The sequence below is a fragment of the Neopelma chrysocephalum genome, unplaced genomic scaffold (assembly GCF_003984885.1).
Source record: "Neopelma chrysocephalum unplaced genomic scaffold, ASM398488v2 Primary Assembly neopelma1_97033, whole genome shotgun sequence".
Lineage (NCBI taxonomy): Eukaryota > Metazoa > Chordata > Aves > Passeriformes > Pipridae > Neopelma > Neopelma chrysocephalum.
In genome coordinates, this window is record NW_020925675.1 from 1,505,718 (window position 1) to 1,527,285 (window position 21,568).

Here is a 21,568-nt window from a genome sequence, read left to right on the forward strand (position 1 = left end):
CCGGCAACACAAAAGAACTTTTTAAAGTAGCAGATAACTTGCCAATTAGTAAGGCTGCTTTTTTGTGACTTAAAGAGCTAAATATAGCAGCCGATAGCTGTATGTTTGCTGTGCTTTGCAGCGTTACCTTTGTATTGCTAGCTGTGTTGACTGTGCTGGTGAGTTGTTTGTAATGTCCCAGCTGAAATTCCCGCAGCACAAAACCGAGCGCTGTCAGCGTCAATAGCGTAGCCAAAATATACACTGTCCGCCTCAGCACTAGCAGTTTTGATTCCACTGACAGTCTTGGCTTGGGCAGGTACATGTTCCATGCGCTCTCCCAGATCATACTCTCGTCCTCGGCCTGGAGCAGTAGCGGCAGCCATGCCGATCGCGTCCCCCCTGCTGTGGAATTTGAAGCTGCCTGTCCCGTCCCACTGAGTCTGAGCTGTCGCAGCTTGACTGGGGCTTCTGGGTAGTTGAGTCCTCTTCTTCCTCGTCCATCAGGTTGTCTCCGGCGCAGAAGCTGCTCCGAGCCCGGCGGGGGTGGCGGTGCGGCCCCGCGGCAGGAGCAATATGGCTGCATCCATCCTGCCGCGTGTTCGCCTTGCGGCGGTCCCGCAGCTGCTGCGCAGCCAAAAGGAGCCAGCGGATTCCCCCTGCCTCCGTGACAGCAGCCCGTCTGCTGCCCCTCCGCCGCAGCCCCAGTGGCGCCGGTGTATGCGGCGCGCAGCCCCGCCGCTGCTGCTCCGCTCGGCAGCGGCGCTACCGGGCTCACGGCAGCGGCATGCAGCCCCGCTGCTGCCCCGTCCGGCAGCGGTGTGGCCGCCGCCGGTGCAGCAGCCGCGATGAACGGGGCGGCGCTGGCACCGGCGCACGCCGCAACCGAAGCCCTCGCCGCCGATCCCATGCGATGCGTGCAAGGCAACACCTCATTAATCGCCAAGCCAGGCGGCGCAGCGCCTGGGGCCACCTGCAGCGGAGCCGCAGCGAGTGGACGTGGCTGTCCCGCTGCAAATGGCTCCGTTGCAGCCCCGGCGGTCATCGGCACGGCTGGCTGTACAGCCACCGCCGCGACTCCGGCGGCCCTGGGCCATGCGCCGCCAGCAGCAAACGCCACGCATGGCTCCGCGGCCGCCCTGGCGGGCGGCCACACGGCAGCCGTGGCGGTTGGGGGGGCACCGGGGAACGCGGCACGTGGCTCCGCCGCAAACCCAGCGCCATGCATCTCCACACCACACGCTGCCTCCGCACCGACTCCCCCTTGAGCTCCCTCCCCCCCCCATCTCTTCCCCCCTTGTGAGATACCCCTCCACACCATCACCCTCGCGCCACGTGTTCGGGGGGGGCAGGGGCTGCAGGGGGACTAGGGGGAAAGGAGTCCATTGTGCCGTCTGTGTTTGCATTTCTGTAGTAAGCATTTAAGGCGATCATAATTTCTTTCCATGCAGCTAGATTTTTAAGCGCCTCTATATCTCCTGAACTGTTTTTTTCAATTAGTCTGTTTCCAATTTTTCTCCAAGATAATATTTGGTGAGTTCCAGGTAATTGAAGTCCCGGTTCATGCATGGAGATCCAATATAATAGTTCCCACAATTTAATTTCTTCTGCGTTTCTGTTCTGCGTTTGTAAAAAGCGGCTAATTGCTTCAGCTGTCTGTTTAATTTCTGGAGATATCCTCTCCTCTCGGGTTAACCACCCTCCCATCTCAACAGATTTAGGTTACCTCTGTTTGCTGAAGCTGTAGTTTTCTTCTTTTGTCCTTTTTCGTCCTTTTTCTTCCTTTTTTGTCCTGTTTTGCAGAGGTAACCGCGCGCGCTGAATTCTTCCTTTTTCCTTTTGATTCTATCGAGATGGAGTACCACCGGCAGGCATCCCTCAGCCTAATGCTCCTGGTTTCCAATGCCTGTTGAACGTCCCGATGCGGGGGCCATTTGAGGTACTTGTTCTTGCACGAATCCAAACTACACGTGGACGCAGTCTGAATTAAGTTTATTACAAAGAACACCAGCTTAAATACAATGTTCGAATCATGACACATGATCTCTTAACCAATGACATTAAAGCATTCCACTGGGCATGTGTGATAGAGTACCAAAGACTACGTCCCAAAATGCTTTGCTACGTTCTTCCTGTAATATGAACTGCTACAAAGCATGTCTGTCTTTATACATTGTCTTGGTTTTAAGACAAATGCTGGGGCAGAGACTCCAAAAAATGAGCCCCCTCCCCTTTTCACCAATACAGAGAGACCAAATACGAGGAGATATAAGTGAAAAAATAACAGTTTACTGGCAAGAAGTATAGCAGCAACAACAACAATACAAACAGAATGGTTTAAGCCAATAATAGACAGAAATCACCTCTAGTCTCCCTGTGCCCCCCCCCCCAAATTCCAGGAACAAAAGCAAAACCTAGGAAAAATTGTTTGTTCACAAAAAGTTATACTATTAAACTGCTCAGTTCACATCATCCAGCTAAGCTCAAGTCCAGCTTGGCTCCCAGGAGGCAGGACAGCAGCAGGGACTGCAGAAATGACAAACAGTGGGGCAAAAGCCCTAGAACAGCAGACAGCTCCAGGCGGCTTCCTCTTGGCTGGGACTCCGCAGCAAGATTTCATGGAGCAGGATTTGTGGGGTGGTGGCAGCTGCAGAGTTAGTTTTACTTTTGTTTTCTCTCTTCCTGCGGTGGCCACAGCCCCAGCTCTGCTGAGCCGCACTCTGCCCAGCTGCCACAGTGGTTCTGATGCAGGGGCTGTGGCTGTGCTGTTCCCGAGCACAGCTAGCAGAGAAACGGCTGTAGTGGGGGCCTCCTAGGAGGTGGCTCTGATCTCCCTCCCACAAGCCTGGCAACAGTTACAGTTTTGCCAGTTTCGGTAACAGTTACGACTTCTCGCAACTCCCGAGATGCAAGACAGCAGCAGCCACTTTCTCGGTACCAGTCCAAGAGTTCTCAGTAGTAAGACTTCCCAAATTGAGCAGCTGAGGCAACCCATGTCTCTCTCTCCCTCTCTCTCAGCCTTACCAGCAAGAAAAGTGTGGTTCCAAACAAGATGGAGAGAGTTCCACTTCCGCCCTGGCATCTGGAACTACAGGCGCGCACCACCATGCCTGGCTGTGGTGAGGGGTTGGCTCTTAAAACAGTGTTGGAAAAAGGGGATAGAAAACAAAACCTACTTTAACCATGACATACATGTATCAGGGTGTGTGCTTTCTTGGAGAAGAAAAAGTAGTAATGTGGAATTATGATGTTGGTTTACCATTGTTTATAGAGATTGGTGATGGCACATCCTTCAGCAAAATTATCAAAAAACAAATAACAGTGATGATCCTTGCTAGTATCTGTTGTGGGCAGAGTGGGAGCTTCAGACAAAGCTTATTAGAGAAGCCCTCCCGTTGAGTCACAAGGTGCAGAAAGGATGCCCTTGCTTTCTAAACCCCTTCTCAGAGAGGAGTCTCTGTGCAGCTGGATCCACTCTTAGCCCCAGGCTTTGTCAAAGGTTTATGTTTAAAGGATTATACAGGTCTAATTGAACCTTTATAAAACTTTGTCCTGCAGGATTAAGGATGGCAAACCAGATATATTCATATAGATATATAAATATGATTTATTATGATAATGATTAGACAAAAGAACTTAATCAGAATTACGTACTACACAGTATAGGAACTATAACAACTATTATAATATAGTGCACTATGAATAAATATTCAAGGAAATGTATTAAAGCAATTGTACTAAAGCTAGCAAAAACAATTATTAAGTAGAGATTGATGTTACTCACCCATACCAACGGCTGTGGGCAAATCTCTTTCGCTCAGCCTTGAGGAGTAACCTTGAGGGGCACCCCTACTCAAGGGAGGAATCTCCACACATAGACTCCAAGAAGGGATATGTTAGAAGACCCTGCCATTTAAATGTGGGACTGAGCTTTTATAGTATAAAGTGATTGACTGTCAGTCAGATGTCTCCAGGCCAGCTGTGTCAACTCAGCAGCTTTAGATAAGTTATCAGTAGTATCAGTTGTTTGTTCCTTTATCCAGGTACTTTACCAGGTCTACCACATCTTCATCTCACTATCAGGATGTTTGACTTGTTATCCTCAAGGAGCTAGCTGAGGTCATTGCAAAGCCTCTCTCAATGATTTTCAAGCAGTCTTGGGAATCCGGAAAGGTGCCAGCTGACTGGAAGCTGGTGAATGTTGTCCCGATTTTCAAGAAGGGCAAGAAGGACAACCTTGGAAACTACAGGCCTGTCAGTCTCACTTCAGTGCCTGGTAAAGTTATAGAGAAGATTATTCTGGAAGGTATTGAAAAACACCTGGAGGACAATGCAGTCATCGGTCACAGGCAGCACAGCTTCATGAGAGGAAAGTCCTGCTTGTTGAACCTGATTTCCTTCTATGACAAGGTAACCCATCTAGTTGATCAAGGGAAGCCAGTTGATGTCATCTTTTTGGACTTCGGCAAAGCTTTTGATACTGTCTCGCACAGAATCTTTCTGGACAAAATGTCCAGCATACAGCTGGATAACCATGTTATGCAATGGGTGATCAACTGGCTCACAGGTTGGGCACAAAGAGTTATAGTGAATGGGGTAATATCAGGCTGGTATCCAGTCACTAGTGGGGTTCTGCAGGGCTCCATCCTCAGACCAGTTCTCTTCAACATCTTTATTAACGACTTGGATGCAGGACTTGAAGGAATACTAAACAAGTTTGACAATGACACTAAATTGGGAGGAGCTGTCAACTCCCTCGAGGGCAGACAGGGCCTGCAAAGAGACCTCAACAAATTAGAGAGATGGGAAATCACCAGCCATATGAAGTTTAACAAGGAAAAGTGCTTGATTCTGCACCTAGGACAGGGCAATCCTGGTTGTGTGTATAGACTAGATAATGAGAGGTTGGAGAACAGTGCTGTGGAAAGGGACCTGGGGGTCCTGGTTGATGGCAAGTTGAATATGACTCAGCAGTACCCTGGCAGCAAGGAGGGCCAACCCTGTCCTGGGGTGCATCAGGCACAGCATCTCCAGCTAGTCAAAGAAGGTGAGTATCCCGCTCTACTCTTCACTGGTGCAGCCTCACCTTGAATACTGTGTGCAGTTTTGGGCACCACAATTTAAAAAGACATTAAGCTATCAGAGACCATCCAAAGGAGGGCCACGAGGATGGAGGGGAAGCCTTTTGAGGAGCAGCTGATGTCACTTGGTTTGTTCAGCCAGGAGGAGACTGAGGGGAGACCTCATTGCAGTCTTCAACATTCTCATGAGGAGAAGCGGAGGGGCAAGTACCGATCTCTTCACTCTCATGACCAGTGACAGGAGTTGAGGAAACAGCATGAAGCTGAGTCAGGGGAAGTTTAGGTTGGATATCAGGAAAAGGTTTTTCACCCAGAGAGTGGTTGAGCACTGGAACAGGCTCCTCAGGGAAGTGGTTACAGCACCAAGACTGGCACAGTTCAAGAAAAATTTGAACAATGCTCTCAGGCACATGGTGTGATTCTTGGGGTGTGCGGGGCCAGGAGTTGGACTTGATGATCCTTCTGGGTCCCTTCCAACTCAGCATATTCTATGATTCTATGATTAATGAATCAGACATGTTTCAGCATTATTGAACACCAAAAGCAGCATGACGCCCCCTTCATCATTTACCACTGGTAGCTTTGCAAATAGGGTATTGTTTGAGTCACTTTACCCCATTCCAGGCAGAGCATCCTGCTACAGTATCAAGACTGGTTCATACACAGAGAAATATGGAAATATACTGGCGTAGCGAGGACAGCATCTGACTACTCTTTTCCACATATTCCCCAGACGTTACTTTATCAATATTCATCCACATTTTGTTTCCTTCCCCAGGAATTGCAGGCCCCCACATAAAAGCAGACCAGACTTTACTTCATGGTAAAATGGAAAGTTCTGCCTGCAAAGTGATGACCAGAAGGAAACCAGCAGCTGTTGACAGTGTTACAATGCCGACTCCAGTATTCTCTCTCCTACCTTCATCATCAGCAACATCTGAAGCAGGTAATGTTTTTTCCCTCCATCCACTCTATTTCTTCCCCATCTTTTTCTTTCTGGCATTGCACTGCACAATATGTGCTTGTACTGCTCTTCATGACTGGAGAAGTAGCTGCAAATGTGCTTATCTAATGTGATAATCAGGCTGTAATTTTTCTAATGCTTTCTTACAGTGATCGTAACTTTGCATATCAAATCTACTTTTTTCTTATACCACGCTGTTGCAATAATGAGGACACAAATAGCACCAGCCCGTATGTTCTAGCAGGGGACTCTGAAGTAAGACTCTTGGGTTCCTTTCTCAGACCCGCTGTTCATTTATTTGAATGCTCCCATCCCTGTAGCATGAATATGCAGAATACACAGCGAATAGCTAAGGAACAGTTGAGATTTCTTTCTGCATACTTCAGTGATTTTAACATACTATTCTTTCTTGCAAATGCAAAATTGTTTGGGGCAATGAACAGTGATTTAAAATATATCATAATAAGTAAGTAAGAATAGCATGATTTTCAATCAACTTATATTTTATCTCATTTTATCTCATCTTATTTTGAATCATATCAGAAAGGTGATGTGAGGTAAGATAACACGTAGGTACCCCCAAAATGCCAGGCAGTGGAAGGATTGCAGGAAAATTTATTTCTGCAGTTGAGTACACTAGACTTACAAGAAAATTATTCTAACAGCGCTCCAAACACTGGACCTGAGAAAGACGTCCCCTATTCTGCTCAGGGCTTTGTCATCGCTGGTCCTCCCCGCCATGGAGGCCCATAACATGTCTGTGAGTGTTTATCTCTCTCCTCATACCAGAGAGCGCCTCTCTGGAATGCAGGAGGAGAAAACATCCAAAATTGTCTTTGAGAAAGATACTTCGTTTAGGCAGGAAAGCTTTCTTAAGTGAATAACTCTATCTCCTCATAATGAAATCTTCCAGAAAGGGTAATCTATCCTTACAGGTGATAGCTTTATACAGTCAGAAATCGAGACAAATCATTCAGGCATCATCATGCCTTTTCTTGGGCATGGATAAAGAAGTTAATCTTGCATTGTCTTAATTTCCAGTGAATGGGGAACCCACAGTATATTACCCTACATGCAGCGATTAGGAGTTTCATGGTCTTGTCAAACCTTTGATTCCACATTCACAAAAAACGTATTTGTATCACTATTATGGAATGATTATGTATTTAATTGTTCAATTGAAAGTGCTTTTTCTGTGAACTCCTTCTGATTTCCCTATCATTTCCTGAATAAATATTGAAAACAAGGGTTTCATGCTGTAAAATAGCCTCTATAAAGATTATATTAAAAAATCAGGATTGTCTATTTAGTCTTTAATACTTTCCTATATATAAACTAAGGACAGATTTTTAAAGCAGCAGAAAACAAAAGCCCACAAATATTTTATGATCAGTTTCAAGAAGAAAGTGTATGCTTGACTGCATAGTTCATTCTTTCCATTCTCAGAAGTCAAATTAAATTGTTGGTTTATCTGTAGCCCAGATGTTGAAATAATTTAGTTGAAAACTGAAAGAAACTGTGTTAATGGGAAAACAGAACAGTACCCATGGGTTTCCTGTAATTAATAGGGAGCTCTTTGAAAATTCCTCAATTCTAACCAAGTCGACAAACTGAGCCCAGCTGTTGAGCAAACAGTCTTCTCTGTGCCACATTCTTGCAAGTAGCCTCAGGCAACTCTGAAGGGATGGAGAATGACAGGCAGTAAGAAGAATTTTAGAGCTTCACCTATAAAAAACCCATCCAGAATAAAGTTAGGGGACTGTCCTAGTTAGAGCAGCTGGGACCAATTCATCACTGGATGGGTGTAACCCAAACCTGTGTATTCTATAGCCTTCCATGCCATTTCCCAGAAACTGTTATCAATAGAGCATTTACACCCTCTGCCCAGAGCAGCCTGACTCCTCAGGCTATAAACTAGGCGTTAAGAGGCCTGCGAGATAGGAAGATGTTCCTGTCCTCATGCCCTTTTATGGAATTCCCCACTCTGAGGGAAGGACTGAGCATTCCTGCCTGAACTGGAGAATATATAAACTTGGGGTTTTGGAACCTTTTTACCACTCGTGGAATCCAGAGGAAGACTGCAGCTCACCTCTCTCAACCAGACTGCAGCTCACTGCTCTCAACCAGACTGAGACCACCACCCTCGACTGTACTGCAATCACCACTTTTTTAACCAGACTGCAACAGCTCTCCCACCAGCAGGTTTTTTCCCCTCTCCCTTTACTTTGGACTCGGGGGGGGGGGGCAAGGAACACCACTTTTGTTCATGCCCCAGGGTGCTGGGTTGCACATTTAGGTTTTGTGGGTTAAAACCAATTGTCTGTCTGTATAATCGTACTTATTGTATTATTTTAATAAATTGTTATTCTGACTTATAATCTCTCTTTTGAGTTGAGTTCATTTCCCCTGCTGGTTAACTTTTAAACCAGCACAGGGACCAATGGCGAACTTCCAAGGGGTCTGATCTACCTGGACTTGACTCCTTGTTCAACACCACAGTACTGGAGTGGGTCCTCCATCCTAAGCTACCCTTGTGTAGTGGCTGGATGCTAGGTGCCCACCAAGCTGCTCTATCACTCCTCTTCCCAGCCGGACAAGGGGGAGAGAGAATAAGATGGAAAACAACTCGTGGGTTGAGATAAGGCAGTTTACTAAAGCAAAAGCGGAAGCTTGCGTGCCCAAAAGCAAAGTGGAAAATAACAAGGTTTATTCTCTACTTCCCATCAGTGAGTGATGACCAGTCACGTCCCGAGAAGCAGGGCTTCAGCAACTCGTAATGGTTTCTTAGCAGGCAGCCATTGGAAACCACAAATGCCCCATTCCTGCTCCTTTCCTTAGCTTTTATATCTGAGATGATGTCATATGGTATGTGTCCTAGTTAGAACAGCTGGGATCAGTTCATCAGTGTGTAGGTGTAACCCAAACTGTGTATTCTACACCCTCCATGCCATTTCCCAGAAACTGTTAACAATAGACCATTTGCAGCAGCTGCCCAGAGCACACCTGACCCCCGCAGGCTATAAGCTGGGTGTTAAGAGGCCTGTGAGATAGGAGGATGCTCCTGTCCTCACACCCACGACTCACAATCACCCATTGTGGAACTCCCCACCCTGAGGGAGGTACCGGGCATTCCTGCCTGAACCTGAGTGTATATAATCTTGGGGTCTTGGGACTTCTGGTACCATTCGTTGGATCCAGAGGACCAGAACCTCGACTGGACTGCAACCACTGCTCTCGACCGGACTGTGACCACCACTTTCAACCAGACTGAGATCACCACCCTCGACCAGACTGCGACAGCACTCTCGACTGGACTGTGATCACCACCCTCGACCAGACTGTGACCAGCACTCTCACCAACAGGTTTTCCCTCTCCTTTTACTCTGGACTTGGGGACCACGTTGGGCTTAGCACAGGGGTCAACAAACACCACTCTGTTCGTGCCCCAGGGTGCTGGATTATACATCTGGGTTTTGTGGGTTAAACCAATTGTTTGTCCATATAATTGTATTTATGGTATTATTTTTATTAAATTGTTATTCTGACTTATAATCTCTTTGGAGTTGGGTTCATTTCTCCTGCCAGTTTACCTTTAAACCAGCACAGTATGGACTATCTCTTTGGTTAGTTTGGGTCAGCTGGCCTCCTTGTATTCCCTCTCAGAATCTTGCCCTCGACTGGGGAAGGAATGTTACAGTGCTGATGCTGTGCTCAGCAGTAGCCAAAACACTGGTGTGTTATCAACCCCTTTCTAGCTACCAATGCAAAGTACAGCACTGTGAGGGCTGCTATGGGGAAATGAACTCCAGCTCAGCCAGACTCAACACACCTTGGAAATGTATATTTTTGGTAGAGATTTCTCTCTTTGCCTCAGAAGGTATTTCCAGCATCATATCAATCCTGTGTGACTTCCCGGCATGGCTTGCTGCCATTTCAATTTGTCTTTGTCTGCAAGACAGAGCCTCACTGCATCTGTGTACCCAAGGGAAGGGAGAAACACTGGGCCTCCATGTGCCTTATTTTACATGTGTAAAGCTGTGTTTTAAAACTAACATTGGTTCTTGCTTGTTTGGGGCAGCTAGGTGAGGTTGTTTTGAGAGTGGGAAAAGGACAAAGGAAAAGTACAAGCGCCTGTACTGCATCAAGTATTTCTAGTTTCTCTTCATTTTGGGCTAGATTTTGCCAAATAGTTTCAGCTCTTCGTGGAGGCATGCAACCTGGGGAGGTGTAGAGAAATAACTGAGCGAAGGCAAAAAAGTGTCCCGCCATGCATCCCTAGCACCTGGAGGTTGTCACGTATTGTATCATCTCTGTAGGAGCATATTCTCTTCTTCATATGCCTGCATGTAGACATAGTGTAACTATTCCCCACGTCCTCTTCAACCCCTTCTAAATGAATTCACAGAATCACAGAATATACTGAGTTGGAAGAGATTGTTACACTCCGGATGTAAACTATATGTTGCCCAGAGTGGTTACATTTTATTTAAGACTTTTAAAAAGCCTTTTGGTTTTTAAGCTCTAATTAGCATCTGGAGAAAGAGTCTCACACTCTTGTCTAAGAGAAATTCTTTAAATTTAGTGAGAAAAATAAGATATTTTGGCAAAAGGGTTTTACAAGAGTAAAATACAACCAAGAAAAGGCATTTCACTAAAACATTCAGCACAAAAAAACCCATTCCACAGAAAACACCCACTAAAAACAGTCAATATATTAGCTTTAGTAAAACACAATTCATTGGTTTTAAGTTACCCACAAGAGAAGGAAAAGAGTAACAGAAGAAAACAGATTAAAAGGGGTAAAGAAAGATAAGAGAGAAGGAGAGAGAGAAAGGAGAGGAGAATAGTTACCAACAAGATTCGATGTTTCACATGGTGCCAGCTGGAGAGGAAGAAGAGAGAGACGAACCTCACATGGCATCTCATTTATTTATAGAGTTCAGTTTTCCTTCCCAAGCAGGATACCCGGTCAGTACCTTCCAGGCCAGAGTGAGGTGTGCTATAGCCAACCAGAGGCTGCAGGGGCGTGGTGTGGGCGGGCTACCAGGCAGGTCTGCCTTGACTGACAGCCTGTCTACACGGCCTTCAGTGATGCCATGTGCTTTGCATGGGCTGCAGGTCTTCCGGCTCTGCCATGTACTCTCAGCATAGACCTTATGTGCAGGCCTTACCATGTATCTGCAGGTCTAGGCCCAGCCCTTCCCCACATGCACACACACACGCACTCACAGTGAGTTGGTTCCGACCCACTTCAATGATTCAGTGACATTCGGATCCAGGATCTCACAGGGATCCACAAGGATCATCAAGTTCAACTCTTAACCCTGCATGGGATCATCTGCAAGAGTCACACCATGTGCCTGAGAGTATTGTCCAAATGCTTCTTGAACTCTCTCAGGTTTGGTGCTGTGACCACTGCCCTGGGGAGCTTGTTCCAGCACCCAACCACCCTCTGGGTGAAGAACCTTTTTCTAATATCCAACCTAAACCTCTCCTGGCAGAACTTCAGGCCGTTGCCTCAGGTTCTGTCATTGGTCACCACAGAGAAGAGATCAGCGTCTGCCCCTCCTCTTCCCTTCACAAGGAAGTTGTAGACTGCAATGAGGTCTCCCCTCAGTCTCATCATGTCCAGGCTGAACAGATCAAGTGACCTCAGCCGCTCCTCATACGGCTTCCCCTCAAAGCTCTTCACCATCTTCGTTGCCCTCGTTTGGACACTCTCTAATAGCTTAATATCTTTCTTATATTGCAGTGACCAAAACTGCACACAATATTCAAGGTGAGGCTGCATCACCAGATAGAACAAGGTGAAAGTCTTCCTCCCAAAGCAAGATTTCCATTTGCAAACAGGAAAACACGTGCAGGAAAACAACAGCAAAGCCTAAAACCAGCAGAGACCAACTTGGGTCTGGGGTTTGGCAGGGTCTGTCTGGATAAAATGAAGATTAGTATTTTGCTTTGGTTTTCAGCAGAGCAGTATATCACATGGTAATATAGGAAAATATTTTATATCAAAGATTGTTCATCAAGAGCTTCCAGATGAGTTGATAGCACCTAATGTCTCTCACTTCAAATTTACTTTGGCATATCTCCCTGATACTTTGTCATATGCACACCTCATCAAATCTTCCTCCTGCAGATCCATCAGATCCTTTTACACATAGTCTCTCTACACCAAATGTAGAATCAGATGTCCCTGACTCTTAATAGTTAGAAAAATATTGGGTTTCCTAATATGTCCTTTAAAAAGCCTGACTTGAAAGCATATTACTTATTCAGTACATCCATTCTGACTATTGGCAGACTATGTAACACAACTCAAATACTTTCTAGAGCTTGCAAGTTCAGAGGCTCGCTAGGAAGGAAAGCAAAAGCATTATTTGGAGCTTCTAAGAAGCATCATGAGAAAGTCATAAACACCCCAAATCATTTATGAAAGAAAAATTAGTGCAGTAAGCCAGCGTAGAACAACACAGAAGGTTTTTTTCTAAATGAGAAAATGAGTGTCAGTCCAAAAGGAAACAGACTGTCAGTTTGCAAAGCTTTATGAGGGAAAAAAAAGTATCTAAACAATGTGAAGGAAGACACTAAGAATGGTGTTCAACTTATAGATTTACATGTAAGTGTAGATATCTGCCCATAACTGTCTGCATGTCAGTTAATTTTGGAGAACTAGGCAATTCGACAGAAAGCAGACGCCCACCTTTGCTCCACTAAGGCACTGTCTACTCACCATCAGACTCCACTCAGGACACTCAGACCTAGACCTCTTGGGTGCCTAGGACACCCACTGGATTTGCAGGATGGACAAGAGTCCTGCACCTTCCTTATCCAGTATGAGGGTGTTAGAAGGATGTCCATGGTCACCTTAAATTGCACTGAGTTCCCATTTTAGAAAGGGAGGTCATTCTCTACCAACTGTACAGACCAGACCTCCATTGGTTGCAATGAAGGGGTGTCGGAGTTAACAACAGGTCTGTCGGAAGGAAGCAAGAAGATGGAAGACAGGAATTACAAAAATGGATATCCTGGACTTTCTGCAAGTCACGGTGACTTTGCTCTAGTCAGGTCATCATGACTATGCAGATGCTGTATCAGCATGACTTTGCTATTTGGCAGCCAATCCTGAAGTATGTGTACATAAAAGCACCAATTACAGGTTAACATGCATGTTGTGTTAAGGTCTATAAATGTCTGTAACCTGTCGCAATAAAGATCCTTTTCTCCTGTCCTATTTCTGGAAGAAGACTGATTCTGTGTCGCCGTGGTCATCTCAACTTAACAGCGACATTTGGTGACTCTGACGCAATTGCTGCGCCGAAGGGACCAAACCGTGACTCACTGCCCAACCCGCTAGGCTCCCCCTCTGATCGAGGGACCCTCCATCCCGGCTCACACACAGTTCCGCCACTACAGAAAAAAATCCAGTTTTTCCACCGGATGACTCTGCCGAGAAAACAACTAAGGAGAGAAATTCAAATCGAGACGTGCAGGCAAATGGAGCAGGGCAGAAACAACCTGGAGAGAGAACAAAGGGGCTGCGAAACCAAGCCGAGTGCTGCGGCACCTCAGCGGGAGCCAGGCAGGGAACAACAGAGCAGAGCCTGTCCTTGTACGAGCAACCGGGCCTAAAGTCGGCAGCAGCTAGAGCAAAGAGGCACACCCCCCCTCCTTTCCTTTCTTTTTCACAACCTGAGTTACCTATTCTTTGTTCATGTGCTAGTTAACTGTTTCACGGTGTGTAAGGCAAAACACATAAGATATGCAACAGTTTTAAAAAGTTCTTGCAGATAAAGTTTACTGTAGTGAAAGCCTGTGGTGAAAAATTCCAAAGCGTGAGGGGGGGACCGGCTAGAAAGCTGCCTTCCCGTATTTCTGTTAACTCTCGTGTTAACTCTATTGTCTGTCCAATGTGTCGTTGTGAGCTCATAGTGTTACTAATGTTACCGTGTGTGTGTGTGTGTGTGTGGAGAAGTAACCAAAGTTTTTGCTAGGAGAAAAAAGAAAAAGAGAGGTAAAAAACCCTCCCTTGCAAAATTCAGCCTTATCAGGGGGAGAGATAAAGTGTATTCACACAGTAGAGACAGTTTGTTGCTTAGCAACCAAGCGGGAGGTTTAAACTTCCTCCAACCAAATCCACGAAAAGTTTAAAATACCAGTTTCTCGGAGCTGGAAAGGGAGCAAAACCCTCCTGCTTTATAGAAGCTGCAACTTTGCAACCTTCTGATTGGAGAAAGAAATTATCTTACCTTGCAGTCAAAGGGGGGGGAGTGAGGAAAGTCAGATTCATAAGATGGTCTTACTAACTGTTTTTTGAAGTTGTTTATCTAAATAGCCAAAATAGTTTTAAGATACATGCATAAATGTAATGGAGAAGTAGAGTTTTTGAAGTTTTTATAGTGACTACTGACAGGTTTTCTTTGAAGTCTAAAAACCCATCCCGCTGCCTGCGATAAAGAATTTCAAAGTGTGTGGGGGGGAGCAGCTTTCTCCGGTGGAGGCAGCACAGCTGTGCCGTTTCCCCCCCCTTTTTTCTCTCCATGCAGACAGTCGTGCAAACACCCTTTCGTTGCTTCTGTGTTTTACAGACAAGTCTTTAGAGATTGCTAGAAAAGTTTTTAGGTAGACTAATTTAGTAAAATGCCTAGTTCCAAGATTTCTTATTTGACAAAAGCAATTTTTTCCAGAGAAAAAAGAAAAAATGGACCGTTTTAGCCTGAAAATTCCACCTTTGTGGAGAGATGAAATCTAAAGAGATAATACAGGGAATTGCCTGATAACCCTCATTTTTCTGTTCTCTTCTCAGTAGAGCATATGCCAGAAAGACTGAGAGGTGGAAATTGTTTCTTAGTCAATTTTTTTTAATGCAAATTGTTGCTGAAAACCAGGAAACATTCTGAAAAACTCGAATGCTTTCAGAACTGTGAAGTTTTCTAAGAAAGGGAAACAAAAGGGTATAAATGCTCTTTCACCCAAGGATATTTTGCTAGAAAAGATAACAGTACCAATAACAAACTCTAAAATAGGACAAAACTGACTATTAGTTACAGCCTTGCATTGATTTGTTTAGGTTTATTATATTTGGGGATTCAAAAGACAAATTCTACCTTACTCAGATTCTGTGAAATACAAATATGCGTAATTTTAAAGGTATCTAAAATTGTCTTAAACTGCATCTGTTCTAGTCTCTGTGCTAAGTAGCAGAGGTGTGTAGACCAGAACTGTTGCTGCTTTGCCAGGAAGCATCCCTGATCCCCTGGTATGCTCCTATAAGCAAAACCCTGGTTTGGAGCAACCTGAGTGAGTTTTGCTGTGGCTTTATTTAGATTGCTAACGTTGGAAATTGTTTACAGTTGTTAAAATTCTTAAACGCACCTGCACAAGTTAAACTGTTATAACTATTTTGTTTAAGTAATGTGTTTAAAGTTTTCAAGTATTCCTACTCTTCATTACTTAATACATGCAAATATTCTCAAAATGTTATGTTGTCCCAGAAAAGTATATAATATCAGCAAAACTTCAGAATTAGTTGTTTATAAATCCTGGCTGATCACGTCCTTTCAGAGGCTGGATGACACTGCTTAAGTCTGAAAGGATGTGACTGTTCTCCAGTTTAATTTTTTTGTATTTAGACAGACAGAAATCTGCCCTATGAATTACTGTGAATCCTTACATTAGAAATGCTGTTCAAATCCCAAGCTGAGAGTGACTTGATAACAGAAAGGTAAAAGAGACAATACTATATTTAATCCAATCATGCAGATGGACCCTTATCCATGGAGCTGACACAAAATGAGGACAGCTCTAGCCAAATGGAAATAGAGGGTTCCTTGGACATTTTTAGTTCAAAATTACTAGATCACCCTTACTGTAAAAGTCCGCTTGAGGAGCCTTCACCAGAAAGCACAGGACTGAAATCAGGAACTCGGAAGGAAGGCAAAAGGAACAGTCAGAAAACTTCCCGGGTAGCTGATGAGCAGTTGACAACGTGGCTTTGTGGATTCCTAGATGAAGTTATGAAGAAATATGGCAGTTTAATACCACTCTGTGAAAAAGATGTCATGGGAAGATTAAAAGAAGTCTTTAATGAAGATTTCTCCCATAGAAAACCTTTTATCACCAGGGAAATCATGAAGTATCAGGAAAAACATCCAAAACCCTCCACTTGCAATTTCCAGGTCTCCTTTAATAAGCTCATACTAGATATGGATGATTTGGCTACACTGGAAGGCCGGAACTGGTTGAATGACTAGATAATTAACATGTATGGTGAACTCGTAATGGATGCAGTCCCTGAAAAGGTTCATTTCTTTAACAGCTTTTTTCATAGACAGCTCATAACCAAAGGATATAATGAGGTAAAACGATGGACTAAAAAAGTACACTTATTCAAAAAGACTCTCTTGTTAATTCCTATTCACCTGCAAGTCCACTGGTCCCTCATTACTGTGAACATCCCCAGTCGAATTATTTCATTTTATGATTCCCAAGGCATTCATATTAAGTTTTCTGTAGAGAACATTCGAAAGTATTTGCTGACTGAAGCAAAGGAGAAGAATTGCCCCGAGTTCCTTCAGGGTTGGCAGACTGCTGTGACAAAGTGCATTCCACAACAAGAAAATAACAGTGACTGTGGGGTTTTTGTGCTCCAGTACTGCAAGTGCCTTGCCTTAGACCAACATTTTCAGTTCTCCCAAGTAGATATGCCCCAAGTGAGAAAAAGGATTTACAAGGAGCTGTGTGAACGCCAGCTAATAGACTAATAAAATGCAGCCAACCTAATTTCTCTGGCATTTCTGACAAGTTGCAGCTGGTGTTTGTGTACTTGAATTTCTGAAGACTTCCAAGAATTTTGAGCAATTCTCAGCTGAGTGGTGTGGCCACTGTCGTTACCTCAATTTTTTGACAAGTTCTTTAACTGGCAGAACATAACAGAGCTGCCATAGAATATTCCTAATGTCAGTTTGGTTCTCTTATGTTCTTTCCTGTATTTAATATTTATTATCTCAGCATGCATATAGGCAAAGCATGCAACTAAAACCATAAAACTGTAGATTTAGTGCACCTTTGAGATATAACTAGAAATGACAAATACAGGTGAATTTGTCTGGAAACATAAAGATGCATGGTATGTTTTCTGATGCAATAATGCTTTGAATCAATGACAGATAATAGTCATAGCAGTGGAATTTAGGTTATGAAATAACTTAAGTGCATTTTAGTTAGAAATTAAAAGTGTACAAGCATTACTTTCTTATGTTCTTTTAACTCAAATGACATTGTTTTTATTGAGCTACATAGAAAAATCAAATTACTACAAGATAAAGATGTGCAGAAGTTCCTAACTCACTCATAGAACAAGTTATTATCAAGAAAGCATTTTACACATCAAATGAATATTTTTAAATACAAAAAAAAGGGGGAAAGAGACTATGTATGCGCATAAACAGATGCTAACTCAGAATAGATGTCATTTAAGTTTGTTAGGCCTTATATTCCTTATAATAATTCCTCTTCAAACCAGGTACGGTTGTTAAATGTGACTACCAAAAATGACAATCTGAAAAGTACATAGTCAATAACTACTTAAAATGTAAAATGTGTAATTAAAATGTAAAAGTATAATAGACATTCCAGTTATGCGTGAGTGAAGGATGACTGAGGTGGCCACCAATTAAATGACTGGAAAAAGATTGTATGAGAGAGAGAAACTGTATATATATATATGTGTGTAGGCTTAAAAGTACTTTACATGAGTGTCAAGATTTTAAGGGAATGTGTTACGTGAATCTGTCGGACCATAGTGAGTCCTTATTCTAGATGGTAGATGAACTCTCTTAACTTTTTTCTTGGTGAAGTGTTGTTATCCATCCTTATTGTATGATGCCACATTTCTTCTTAGCTTTAGATCAGGAACTGTCAATACTGATACCTTGCTTGATCAGCCTGTTGCAAAGGGCCCTGCAGCAGACTGTCAAGGCCATCTTTGTGGCATAAATACAAAAGAAATGGGAATTGTTGGCGTTAACAACAGGTCTGTCGGAAGGAAGTAAGAAGATGGAAGACAGGAATTACAAAAATGGATATCCTGGACTTTCTGCAAGTCACGGTGACTTTGCTCTAGTCAGGTCATCATGACTATGCAGATGCTGTATCAGCATGACTTTGCTATTTGGCAGCCAATCCTGAAGTATGTGTACATAAAAGCACCAATTACAGGTTAACATGCATGTTGTGTTAAGGTCTATAAATGTCTGTAACCTGTCGCAATAAAGATCCTTTTCTCCTGTCCTATTTCTGGAAGAAGACTGATTCTGTGTCGCTGTGGCCGTCTCAACTTAACAGCGACAAAGGGGTAATACTAATCTGCAGAAACAACTGACTACAAATAAATCTCAGTAAAGACATCAAATCTTTTCATATACTTGGATAATGATTTATTTCAAATTTGTTTCTTATCCTTTGACTTTCTTTCCAATTAAAGTTGAGAAAATGCCAAATCTCCTGATATCACCATGAACCTTACAATTTTTCCTGTATTTGTGCTAAATTTTTAATCTTCAATATTTCCATTATCAACTGAAAAATTTCAGCTTTACTTTCTGGGAAAAACTTTGCATATTGAATATGGGAATTTAAAAAGAAGTCTTGAAAATATGCCCTGACAATAGCAATAAAACAAAAAGCAGACAATGAATATGAAGAGTGTGCTAAATGTTTGACTTCTGACCTGAAGCTACTCTCAGGATCTGTGAGGGACTCAAAGGAGTTGAATGCTTACAACTGGAAATATTGGGACACCAGTGAGGCCAGATGAGAGTAATCACTTTGTGTGACAGGGATTTAACATTTTTTGATCAAATGTCTGAAAAATAGCTCACTGCCACTTGCCCTTAGGATTCACGCTTTTTAGAGGTGACCTACTTAAGAGGAATTTTGTGCAATTAATTATCTTCTCCTGAGAAACTGGAATATTTCATTTCCCTTCTCTTTCTTTGGTACCAAAATGACTGCATTCCTCTTTTCTTTTGTCCTTTGTGAATCATAAACTGTAAGTGGGTTTTATTTTTCATTTTGGCGTGGGGAGGGGGTTACATATGGAAAATGTATTTTGTTTTGTAATTAATGAAAACAAGACCTTGGAAACTTGACCATCCAGGTCTTTATTTATAAGAGAGCATACATCTGTGTTTTGTTTATGACTCACTCCTACTTCTTACATTTTAAATTGTGTTTGTTTACTCAAGCTCTTTGCTTGGTAGTATAAGAGATAATAATTTATGTTCTCCAAGTGGAGAGGTGTGGTGGGTTGACGTTGGCTGGATGCCAGGTGCCCACCCAGCCACTCTATCACTCCCCTTCCCAGCCATAAAGGGGAGATAATAAAATGGAAAACAACTTGTGGGTTGGGATAAGGCAGTTTATTAAGGCAAAAGCAAAGCAAAAGCTTGTGCGTGCAGAAGCAAAGTGGAAAATGACAAGGTTTATTCTCTACTTCCCATCAGCAGTGATGTTTGGCCACTTTCCCGAGAAGCAGGGCTTCAGGCACGTGTAATGGTTTCTTAGCGGGCAGCCATTGGAAACAATGAATGCCTGCCTTCCTGCTCCTTTCCTTAGTTTTTATATCTGAGCTGATATCATATGGTATGGAATATCCCTTTGGTTAGTTTTGGTCAGCTGGCCTACTTGTGTCCCCTCCCAGAAGGAATGTTACAGTGCTGATGCTGTGCTCAGCAGTAGTTAAAACACTGGTGTGTTATCAACACCCTTCTAGCTACCAATGCAAAGTACAGCACTGTGAGGGCTACTATGAGGAAATGAACTCCAGCTCAGCCAGACCCAATACAGGAGGCCAGCGCATGAGGTTTGTATGCTGAATCTGTCATAGCCCATAATGAGCAAGAGGAGATTCTACCACTTGATGGCTCCTGGTTATCTACAGAAAATGCTACAATAGCAACTTTATTTAAACTACTGCTAGAAGATTAGCCTGTTAGCCATGAAGGGAGTGATAACCCTCAAATGATCTTTTCTTGAAATCTTGTCTGCTCTGGAAACTTCAAGGATTTCAAACCTAAATGATTGCTTGACAGTCAGGTGTAAATTAAGTTTGCAAGTAGATGTGGGTTGAGGTTAATTTAGTAGGATGTTTTAGTTTTTACCAAAAAGAAATTCTGAACTCCATAATTTCTTTTCCAGCAGCACAGAACAGATATGTTAGGAGTGAAAGGAAGCACCAGTTATTGCAACAGCAGAATTAATACATTGTTTCTCTTTCAAAGGGGGAGTTACTTCTAATCTGTGTGCAAATCCTGAACTCTGAACAGATGTCATGTTCAGTAAAGGAAAATAAGACAATTTAAGCAAAACAAACAAGGTTGTGTGTCCTAAGCAAAGGACCAGGAGCCAAGAAATGCCGAGTATTCTTTCCAGTTCTGACAATGACTCACAACATGACCTTGGCAAGAGACAGCTACTTTGGACTTCATTCAGACCTAAAGTAAGTTATCTGAACCAGGAATAAGCTTACTTCTGGGACCTTTAAAGTCAATTATATGACTGAGTAGTTTCAGCTACTATCCATGGAGAAGATACTAAAGAAACCTAGGCAGGTGTGTGAGAAATATCTCTAATTAAAATTTCGGAGACAGTCAAATAAAGTGAAACAAAGAACTTTATTACCAGCGTGCTGGGTGCACCGAACTCGTGATCCAGTTCAAGCACACCTGAATGGGAGGGACAAGCCTTTTTAAGGTCTCTTGATTTACATAGCCACTCCCTTGCTCCTCCCATGCCAGGCCTCACTCTTTTCTTCCTTAAAAGATGATCTTTGCCTTTTGGTACAGTTCATTGGTTGTTCCCATCCACCTATCAGGTTGTTTCCCTGCCCCCGGCTGCATGGTCCCTTGGCAGTGAGCCCAAATTGGTCTTACTGCCTTACATGTTTTCCGATTTGCCTCCATACTATAACAGTAAGCAGAACAGTAAGCAAAACAGTAAGCAGCAGCAGGTAACAACAAGAACAGTAAGCAAAACAGTGAACAGAACAACAAGCAACCCACCAACTCCTGACCACAAAACGGGTCTTCAATCGCTCCAAACAAAATGACCTCCAGGTATCTCAACAGGAGGTAACCATGGAAATCCCTGTTTGTAATAAAACTGCCTTATTTATTTCCCACATGTGAGAAAAATCTCTTTAATTGTAGCCATCATTATTTCAATTTTATTCTTCTGTCTTTCCTCATCTCTCCGGACATACACTTTTTGGGCTTCTTTTAATAAGTCGTTCAATCCTTTCTCGCTCCAATCCTTTATCTTTTTTAATTTCTTCCTAATATCAGGCCAAGAATGTGTTACAAAACAGACTTTTAATAGTTCTTGTCCTGTTCGAGAGTCTAGTTGTACCCCTGAATATTGTTGTATATTTCTTTTTAGTCTTTCTAACCATTCTGACAGTGATTCATCTTTATTTTGTTGATCATCAAAGGCTTTGGCTGAGTTTTGTCCTCGAGGGACCGCCTCTTTAATTCCTTTAATGATA

At 43.3% G+C, this 21,568-nt stretch overlaps 1 protein-coding gene across 1 annotated transcript in view; it reads left to right on the forward strand.

Annotated features, from left to right (window-relative positions):
* LOC113961062 (SET-binding protein-like) overlaps nucleotides 1-21,568 on the forward strand; it is a 451,480-nt gene that overhangs the window by 423,220 nt on the left and 6,692 nt on the right. The window contains exon 5 of the mRNA XM_027671085.1: nucleotides 5,839-6,006. Within this exon, the coding sequence (XP_027526886.1) occupies nucleotides 5,839-6,006 (168 nt within the window). The remainder of the gene's footprint in view (nucleotides 1-5,838; nucleotides 6,007-21,568) is intronic.